This window comes from Miniopterus natalensis, chromosome 5 (assembly GCF_054644295.1).
Source record: "Miniopterus natalensis isolate mMinNat1 chromosome 5, mMinNat1.hap1, whole genome shotgun sequence".
NCBI classification, from domain to species: domain Eukaryota; kingdom Metazoa; phylum Chordata; class Mammalia; order Chiroptera; family Miniopteridae; genus Miniopterus; species Miniopterus natalensis.
In genome coordinates, this window is record NC_142085.1 from 61,975,776 (window position 1) to 61,985,572 (window position 9,797).

Sequence of the window (9,797 nt, forward strand, 5' to 3'; positions counted from 1 at the left end):
TGACTCTAGAGAGAGAGGAAGGGAGAGGGAGAGAAAGAGAGAAACATCAGTGTGAGAGAGAGACACTGATAGGTTGCCTTCCACTTGCATCCCGACCTAGCATCGAACCCACAGCCTGGATATGTGCCCTGACTGGGAATCGAACCCATGACCCTTCAGTGCATGGGCTGATGCTCCAACCAACTGAGCCATACCTCCCAGGGCGCACATCTAATGATTTTTATGTTTGTTTCAGTAGTTTAAATTTTAGGAGACATTATATCATACATTATTAATACCACTTTATCATTACATTTTTTCATTCTGTTATGAAATGAAAATTTCAAATAATTTCACTGGCAAGCAATGCCGCACAGCACCACCAGAACTAAAATGCTGACTGGGGCAACCCCACCAAGTAAAGAACTTGGAATGCTCAGTAGTTAATGTACATTTTAATTTGGAAACAGTAGACAGTTTAGGCAATTTAATGTGTAATACCCCAAAGTGCCTGTTATTTAAAAATGGAATATTTTATACTTGTGGAAAACTTTACTGTTGAGGTATCTTTCTTGTTCCCTATAAAAAGAATAACTAGAGGGGCTATTCAGTTACCAAATACAGTGGAACTTTGGTTGAAAATTAGATTTAGAGAGTCCTTAGTGATTTTAGTTCAACAACATTTTAATGACACGCAGTGTTCATTTTAGCTTTTTCTGTCATGGCTAAAAACTGGGCTAAACATAAATTGTGACATATCCAATGGAATATTATACCACTAGAAGTGAATGAATTCGTGCTACAATCTGCGGATAAATCTCACAACATAACGTCGAGCATAAGAATCTATGCTCACAAGTGCGGATTGTGTAATTCCATTTATATAAAGTTCAAAAACTAATGTACGGTGATAAAACTCATGACAATGGTTACCTTTGGAAGCTAATGACAGGGCTAAAAGGAGGCTTCTGAGCTGCTGCTGCTGTTCTACATTTTGACCTGCACAGTGGTTACTCAGGTGTGCTCACTATGTAAAAATCTATCAAAGTGTGTATACACTTTTGTGTACTTGTCTGAATGTATATTTCAATAAAAATTTACTAAAAGATAAAAATAGAAAAGACTGTGCTTGTCACCAAAAAAATACCCATGGCAAGTGTTTTGCCAGATACTCTACTTGAGCTATCTTCTGTTGTCGCTGATAAGATGATATCCTGATTAACCCTCCGTCACTTAGAATATCATTTAGCCTTAGCCTGTGCAGCCAAAGCAGCTTCTTCACGCCACTTAGCTTTCTTTGCCAGGTTCCAGCTTGTCAAAGATTCATGTCTTTCTACAGCCTGAAAAAAAACAAAAAACAAAATGCAAAGCATTGTAACTCTCTGGAAAGAATTTGTGTTTTAGATAGACATGTAGGAGAGATTCAGTGAAAGGGAGAAAAGTAATTTAAACCATCTGTCAGTAATAGTATCCAAGAAAATGATCCCTTGGTATAGAAAACAAATTGCTTCAGTTGCTAGACTTCCAATCAACACGGCAGCTGATGTCAGAAACTTGCCCCATCCTTTCTTGGCGCACACAGATATATTTTGTATAAAAATTAACTCAAAGAAAGAGAAATCCTCAGGTATCAGAAATGAAAAGAACTCAAAAGGCATGAATTGGTGGGGAATGAGGAGGGCTGAAGTCAGGATAGAAGGAAATGGTTTCATTCTGGGGGGAGCAGTAGGAAAAAATACTGGCTTCAACAGCCATGGGCTGGGAGTTTACCCTCTGTACCAACCGGCAGGTCCAGGATTTGGATCTTGGGCATAGGGTTGAGCTACCAATGAAAAGTTGGAGGTCCTAGGAAAAGGTACCCCTATGAAATTACCAAAACATCTCTCACCAGCCTGAGGAACTGGCAAAGAAAATAAGCTTTTATTGGGGTGGGGGGAAGGAATCATCTGTGAAAAGAAAAGATAATTAAGGAGTAAAAACTCTAGCTAGAAGATAGATCTGAGGAAATAATCATCTAAAGTCAGCACAGTTAAGATACAAAAAACAGAAAAGAGAAGTTAAGAGACATGGAGAATAGAATTAGAAGTTCCAACATACAATCGTAGTAGGCGGAGAGGGAACAGATACACTGGGGGTAGGGGCTGTCTTTGAAGTTATGACAGTTTAACGTTCAGAGTGAGGAAAGCTATAGGCCCCTCAGACCGAAGAGCATACAACGTTCTTAGAATAAACAGAGGTGTGACATTGGTGGAAGTCTAATACGCATCTCACAGCTAATATATCCAAAGAGAGGACTGTCATGCCTGCCAGTTCTTTCTCCAGCCTTACACAGCTCAACAACAGCACCACCATCCATCTAGTTGTTCAAGTGAAAAACCAGGGCTTTGGGGTTTCTTTCTTCTGTTTTCTCTCCTCTTCTCACTTTGAATTTATCACAAAGTTCTCTTCTTTGTACCTCCCCAAATATATCAAATTGCTCACCTTTTCTCTCTAACTGCCACAATCTTAGTTAAGGTACACGCATGAACGACTCAAAATGAAAGGTGAGCTGGAGAGAGGCAAGAGGGGCGGCGCGAGGCGATTTCAGAAGATACTGCGGTAAACTAGGCGACAGGTGCTGGTCATCTCAGACCAGGGCGATAGCAGGAGAGACGGTGCGGGCCGCTCCAGCTGCGGGTGGGTTTTAAAGGAGAGCCAACAGGATCGATGACATATAATGACCTCATGAGCACTGGAAAGATGATGAAATAGTGCCTGGGGGAGGCCATTATAGACGGCGTGGTCAGCGGAGCTTTCTTTGAGAATGAGAAGAAGCCGTCTATGGCAAGAGCAGGGAAAGGAAGGAAAGCCTAGAGAGGAGAAAGAATTTGATGTTTCAGAACACAGAAAAAATAATCAGTGCAGACGGAGCATAATGAACAAAGAGGAGATGGTGCGAAACAGGGAGGGTCCGGACAGTGTCAGGCTCCAATCTGTCATTTAGGAGCTAAAAAAATCATCAACTTGGTGGGCAGTCATTTTATCTAGGGAAGGTCAAAAACAAGAGATGACCACATTTATTTCTGTGTTTATGTGTTCATCCCAACAAAGACTTAAGAAATTTTCCATTTGCTGAGAATAATTTCAAAGCATAAGTTCTTTGCTAGGGTAAGATAATAGAAATGAATGGCCATGTGCATAAAATCAGTAAGCCTAGTGGCCCTAGTCCACATGTGAATTATTGGGCTCAAATACTCTTGAAAACCTGGAAAGTAAAGAAGAGCAGAATCATAGGAGCAGGCAAAATTATCATTCTAAAGGGCCACCCTCTGGGCATCGGCTAAACATGCCCAGAGCATGACGCTGTATGGATCCAAGCAAACCAGTCTGTGTGACATGGCTGTCAAAATCCAGTTCCAACTCGTACTGAGCCACTAAAACATGATGTTCATAAACAAGAAAGTTCTAATCACGCTCTGATGGGCTCAGTCGCAGGTGTCACAATGACTAGAGACACTAATCAACTGGAGTGTGTCCAGAGGAGAGCTCCAAATAGAGGGACGTTTTTAGGGACAGAGTAATGAAGACTGGAGAAGGCACATAGGGATGTGTGAGATGTCTGCCAATATGTGTGGGGCTGCTGTTCGCTGTAAAGTTTGATCAGCAGATGGAAGGATTTGGTTAAGCAGGAAACAAAATTAGAGTAATTGATTAGCTCTTAATTTCTCTCTAGAAAGCACATATTGAAGACGGCAAGAAAAAGGCTCAGATACAGGATATAGACAAACTAGTCGGCCTTGGTGATCACTTCCCACTTTTGCATTTCTTACTATTTTGTGATTCTGTGCTATAGCTAATTGAGTTCACGACTTAAGGAATGATCTAGTCTGGATAACGCTCACACAACAAAGTTCTTCTGTGCCGATTTTAACCAGGCAACACACTGTTCTGTTGTTTTGTTTTTATCTTACAAATGAAAACAAACTTTTGTCTCTCCTGCTCATATAGTCCATTTGTTGACTCAAATTTCCATGAACAAGTTTGTTTCCAGTATAGATAGATATATGTGGGTGCCTCAAGGTGTCTAAGAAAAAGTTGTTCTTACATGGAAAGAACAGCAATAATCCCCAAATTGAGAACAAAGCTCTTAATACTTTTTAAAATTCTCAGTCTGTTTTCACCCCCACACTCCTAAGTGAAAACACACTGTACTTCTGTCTGTCTTTTCTTTTCACGTCTGTCTTTACCTTAAAGAGGTACTCACCCTTTTGGCCGACGCTATCACGGCAAAGCAGGCGATGACTGTGAGCCCAATCATTATGTAGCAGGCTTTCACTCGAGCTCTGTTTCTTGCAGCATCGATCATTTCTCGCCTACATCAAGATAGGTATTCTGTTAAGTACATTAAAGCAATATGATTTCCTGACTGGCATAACAGTGATTTGTAAGGTATCTATTCCAAAAATTTCCCTGAATGCAAACTGCAGATGTGAAAGACTTCCAAATGCTGGGTCATCATCTTACCGATTTCAAATGAACAGGTATATATTTAGGTGTTAACTGATGTTAGCACTACAAAACCAGTGCAGTTACTCAGTTTCTAACTGACCAAAATATAACGAACTGCTAGAGATTATGGCCTGACTGTCCATCCTTTGACTTTTTCCACTGGTTCAGGGGTAAAGGTAAGCATGAAAGCCACTGTATGCCTGACTCGTGCTGTTCATTTGTTTTTGTTTTCAGTTTTAAACAGGCTGTTTTTTAAAACTCATTTTCATCATTTTGCTTTTTTACCGGCCTCCCAATCTCTTATTGCCGCCCCCTCCCATCCTATCCCAGTTAAAGAGACTGTTACACGTTTTGTGAGGATGACTGTTGTTACACTGCTATAATACATTGTATATTTTTGTGAGAATAACTACAGAGAAAAGGTGTTTCCTTCATGGCTTTGCACGAAGTTTTTGGAAGAAATGATTAAAATCACAATGATTTGTCAAAGAAAAAGAGAAAGGACACCTGTATTTTCGTATTATTATTCTGAATTTTTACATGCTTATTTGAAAACTGAGTAGGCTAATTCATTAATAAAATTACAAGCAAGTTGCCCCAAATTTTAGATATACCACTTACGAAGCAGTGTTACAAAAGTAATCATGCCTGTAGGCCTATTATATTGAAGTCAACTTTAACAGTGTGCAGTAATATGGAGCAGCAGTTTATAAGTACACATAATTAAAAAGTGATTGTTGCCCGGCCGGACATGGCTCAGCAGTTGAGCGTGGACCTAGGATCCAGGCGATCAGGGTTCGATTCCCGGTCAGGGCACAAGCCCGGGTTGCGGGCTGCAGCCGATCAATGACTCTCTCATCATTGATGTTTCTAGCTCTCTCTCTCTCCCTCTCCTTTCCTCTCTCTGAAATCAATAAAGATATATTTAAAAAAAAAAAGTGATTCTTGAGAATGTACTCAACGGTATTCTTTCTTACCTAACATCGAGCTTAAATAAAATGCAATTACATAAAAAATGTTTTCATAAAGACAAGCTGTAGTTTCTCTTAAAAATGAAAAACGTTTCCACTAGTCAAAGAAGCACAGAAAACCAATACCTAGACTGTTTTCCTTAGACGTTAGGCAGATTAATATGTTTTCAGACATCAGCTGCAAACAGGCGAATATAAAGACATGTCATTAGATTATATTTGTTGTTGACTTTTATTCCAGATGGGACCTGATAGATCTGATGTTTTTTACCCATCCATCTGGCTTTGATCTACTCTACCAAATTAGTTTAGAACAGAAAGGACCAGAAGAAGTACAGTTATTATTAAATATCATTAATGTCTGGTACAAAAATTATAGGTCACTTGGTAATTACATGCCCATTAAGAGCATAAAAAGTGAAAACTGTCTACACTGTAAAAGTCAGCAGAGGAGGCGTATACCTTCCAAGTAGCAATGCTTTAAAAAAATTATAGAAAATAGTAAAATGAAAAGTGTTCAAATACTTTCATATTTTCAACCCCAAACTATGACACTTTCCATAGGCGTCTTGTTCAAAGTTAAATTCCCCTGTTTATAATACTCCTTTTAACTGTGATCCTGGGGAAATTAAATTATTTCTATAAAATGGATCTCTTCACACATACAGCTGTATTAATACGATGCTGGGCCTGGAGTCTCCTGACAAGCATTAATTTACAATACATTCTCAATTACTTTATTAGGGCACTAGCACTCAAAATCCAAAAAAACCTGAGAGTGCTGTTTTAGCATTGCTGAGGCTAATTTCTGCTTTGGGCTGTCTGCAGTTTGAAGTCTATAGATCTCAAAGAAAAGAAAGTTTCCTTTATAATATTAAAAAAGTCTCTGGATGAATAAATGCTGAAAAACACTTCAAGTTCCACGATATTTCAAATTCCATATCCATTCCTCATGAAATAATTTGATCCAAGAAAGGAATAAATGTTTGAGAATTCATTATTGAGTGAACACATACGAACACGTTTTATTTTTTCATTTTGTTAAGGTGCTTTTGGTAATTAGTAAATTAACAAGCAAGAGAAGTGTAGGTAGTTATGTGCAGAACAAGATGTAGGCCCAGGTTTCAATATCTATTCTGACAGGCATTTATTATATCGTATAAAGATAACATTCAGAACCTTTTAAGTCCTTATTTGACATTATAGTTCTAGTCTACTTTTAAAATCAGTTAAAAAATATTAGGTGGATTTTATTCTTAGTGTCCTCCCTTCCCTTTTTGCCCACTCCCCTGCAAAAATGCTGGCAAGTTTATGGGGCTTTGCACGAACTGAAACTGCAGGAAGGATAGTTTTTAATTTAGTTTCTTGTTTGCATTTACTCTGGAGGTGACGTTGTCAGCTTGCTTTATCTTTTACGGAGCCTTTATCGTGGGTTTGGGATGGAGACGAGGCCAGCGATGCGCTGGGGGTCCTGGTCCTACTAAAGCGGGGCTCAGAGGGGCGCAGAGCCGCGGGTACCCCAGGCGTCTCCCGCCCAGGAAAGGAGGCCACGCGGCCGCTTCCCGGGGAGTCTCCAGCCGACACCGGCCGCGGCGCCGCCCGGGCTGCGCGGGGAGCCCCCGCCGCGCTCGGCCCCGCGCCCCCGCAGCCACCTGGGGTGCGCGCCAGGGCCGCGCCTACGCTCCGCCTCCAAGAGCCGCAGCCTCAGGGGTAGGCGCTCCCCGGGGGGTGGGGGGTCTGAGCCCTGGGGAGGCGCCCACTAACTTCGGAGTTTTCACGCAGCTTCAGCAATCTCCCTGGAAGTTTAGCTGCCACTGTCCAGTCGAGGACCTTGACATTTAACCGAATGGGGCGGGGGGGGGGGGGGGTGCGCGCGTAGGTAAATTCCTTAAGGTGTTGGGTGTTCCTGCAGAGCACCGAGCAGCACTGCTACCGCCTCCGCTCCAGGGTGCGCCCAGGTCCGGGAGCGGACGGAGCCCGCAACCCTCCAGGCCCCCGCCCAGAGCTCCCCAGGGCGCACTTACGGGATCCGAGGCGGGATGTCCTCCATCGCTTTGAAACGCCCCGTCCACAGCAGGATTTTCTTGTCGAATTGGGAAGGCTTGTGCTCGGCGGGGACCTTGTGAACCTTCCCTGCTGCGGAAGCGGCGGGGGTGGGTGGGGGCGCCGAGAGAGCCGGGGCGCAGCGGCTCAGCGCGCCCACGCCTCCGCCCCAGCCCAGGCCCCCCGCTCGCCCCGCCGCAGCCCTCTCCCGGCCAGGCCATTCCCACTCCTGACTCACCCGGACTTTGGGGCCCCGAGCCGCTGGGGGGCCCGCCGCTGGAGTAGCGGGGGAGACCCCGGGGCCGGAGAAGCGCGACCGGCCGTCGTGCGGCTTCTCGAGGCGCCCCCGGGGCGCAGAGGAAGGTGCGCGCGGGGCAGAGGCGCAGGAGGCTCCCGGCGGCCGCGAACATGCTGCGTCCCGCGCCCGCGCCCGCAGCCAGGGCCGAGCCGGAGCGCGAGCCCCCCGCGCCCCCGCCCGCCGAGCCGCGCTCCCCGGGGAGCCGGCCGCGCAGCTGGAGCCTCCGAGCGCGTCCGCCCGGCTCCCAGGCCCCGCCCCGGCCGGCGGCCCGGGCCGCAGATTTCCTCCGCAGGGGGCCCCAGGGAGCAGCCCGCCTCGGCCTGGGAACTGCGCGCAGACATTTCCTGCAGCTCATTCCAAGGCACGTATTTCTTTGCGTGGGGTAGAAGCGTGTTTCCACCAGGCCTTCGCCCTGCGGTTCCACTTGCTGGTACCCAGGAGAATAAATTCAAACCCTCTGCTTCCAGAGCAGGACGCTTCAAACGCTTACCCAGGAAGGGTAAGCGAGGGCAGCCAGCGCATTCTGGTGGTGCATTAGCTCCTCGCCCCCGCACGCCCAGGCTTTTCTTATTTTCTAGGCAAAACAAGCTCAGTTGCTACAATGTTCTCCCGGGACGCAAGCTCTGCAAACCCTCCCCAAACGAGCCTTTCCGTAACCTTCGGCCGCCTCGCCTCTGCCGGGAGCCGGGAGAGCCTGCTGCTCTCTGGGCCCAGGTGCGAACAGGGCTCGGAGAGGGCGCGCGGGAGCCGTGCGCTGCGGGGGCATTGCTGTTTTACCCGCCCGCGCTCCGGGGACAGCAGATCCCGGCCGGGGAAAGGGCGCTGCAGACCCAGGCCAGGCCCGCTCACCCTCCTGCGGGCCGCGGTCCCCGGGATGCCTCCCCCACCGGACCCTGCCTTACACGCCCACCTGCATCTCCAGACATGTTCGTTCCTTCCTTTTTTTTCTTGGTAACTAGATTGTCAGGCTCTTGAAGGCAAGACCTCTCACCTGCAAGTGCGTTTCACACAACGGTGTTTGCCGAAAGGAGACAGGAGCAGTTTAGAGGCGTGGCTGTGGACCGAAGGCGGGCTTTGCCTTCACGCCGAGGTTTAAGCCCCTGATTTCTGACCTAAGGGTGGCACGGTCATGAGCAAACCATTGAAGTCACGACTCTTGGTCTCCTTTACAAAACCAGGATTTCTCTCTCTCAAGTTCATTCTCTCGGCGACTACAAAAGCCCTACTGTGGGTCAGCTGCCTCTCAGAGGTGGAAAGAACAGCGAACTTGTCCAGTGGGGATTAGGAGCGGAAGGGAAAGAAAGCAGGATTGAAAAAAAGTAAGCAGGGGTGGGGTGGAAGATGTTTAGAAAGAGCGATTAAGGGTATTCCTTCTAAAATGTGCCGCGCACGAAACAGCACTTCAGAACCGGTCAGGGCTTCCTTCCCTTGCGGGGTTTTGTTTAACTGGCCTCTAAGCACGAAGGCTTTCACCTCGTGCGCTCTCCTGCAGGGAGGTAGGAGGGTGAGCTCCTAGGCTGGGAGGGTTCTGTCTGAGTCACCACTCTGTCCCCGGGATGCAGCCCAAAAATGGGCATTTAGCAGGTACTTAGTAAGTATTTGTTAAATAAATAGTTCGTGAATGCAAGTCTTCAAAACCAAAATAGATTCCCTCTGGGCCAGTTTAAGAAAAAACTGAAATGCCTGACTACACAGTGAACTGAGTGAATTGCGGCAACAGAGGGGGTTGCTGTACATGATATTGATTGTTCCAGGAATATGCTGCGTGACGATGCTCCCGTTATTCAAATACGTTATGTTTTCCTTTAATATTTTATTTTTCTTCGTGTCGCGGAGAAGAAATCACCTCTGCCAAACAACCAATCGTTAATAGCTCACCAAGGAATGTTAAACTAGCTAAATGAATTTATTTCCCTGGAGAGAACTGGACGTCAGGCATCGCCACATGACTTTCTCTCTCAAGCTCCTCTAGCAGCACAGAAGGACAGGCGAGGAAATAAAGGCTTATGTCATGAGAG

The 9,797-nt window shown here is 45.9% G+C and overlaps 1 protein-coding gene across 2 annotated transcripts; it reads right to left on the minus strand.

Moving 5' to 3' along the window:
* Positions 1-1,211: 1,211 nt before the first annotated feature.
* On the minus strand, positions 1,212-7,891 carry FAM162B (family with sequence similarity 162 member B). 2 transcript variants are annotated; one of them, XM_087817169.1, is made up of 4 exons: positions 7,720-7,891; positions 7,463-7,571; positions 4,223-4,331; positions 1,212-1,319 (listed from the first exon to the last, which is right to left on the minus strand). In XM_087817169.1, the coding sequence occupies exons 1-4, from the start codon at positions 7,889-7,891 to the stop codon at positions 1,221-1,223; spliced, it is 489 nt and encodes a 162-aa protein (XP_087673295.1). In that variant the 3' UTR covers positions 1,212-1,220. The 2 variants fall into 2 exon arrangements, with proteins under 2 accessions (XP_087673295.1, XP_087673294.1); XM_087817168.1 differs by having other exon boundaries at positions 7,463-7,574.
* Between the last annotated feature and the right edge of the window lie 1,906 nt (positions 7,892-9,797).

Excerpts from the sequence above, each read along its gene's own strand:
- FAM162B (XM_087817168.1), bottom strand. The coding sequence starts at position 7,891 with ATGTTCGCGGCCGCCGGGAGCCTCCTGCGCCTCTGCCCCGCGCGCACC. Across the intron at positions 7,575-7,719 it reads CTCGGGGCCCCAAAGTCCGG|CAGGGAAGGTTCACAAGGTC; the intron begins GTGAGTCAGGAG and ends CCGCTTCCGCAG. Across the intron at positions 4,332-7,462 it reads GACATCCCGCCTCGGATCCC|GCGAGAAATGATCGATGCTG; the intron begins GTAAGTGCGCCC and ends ATCTTGATGTAG.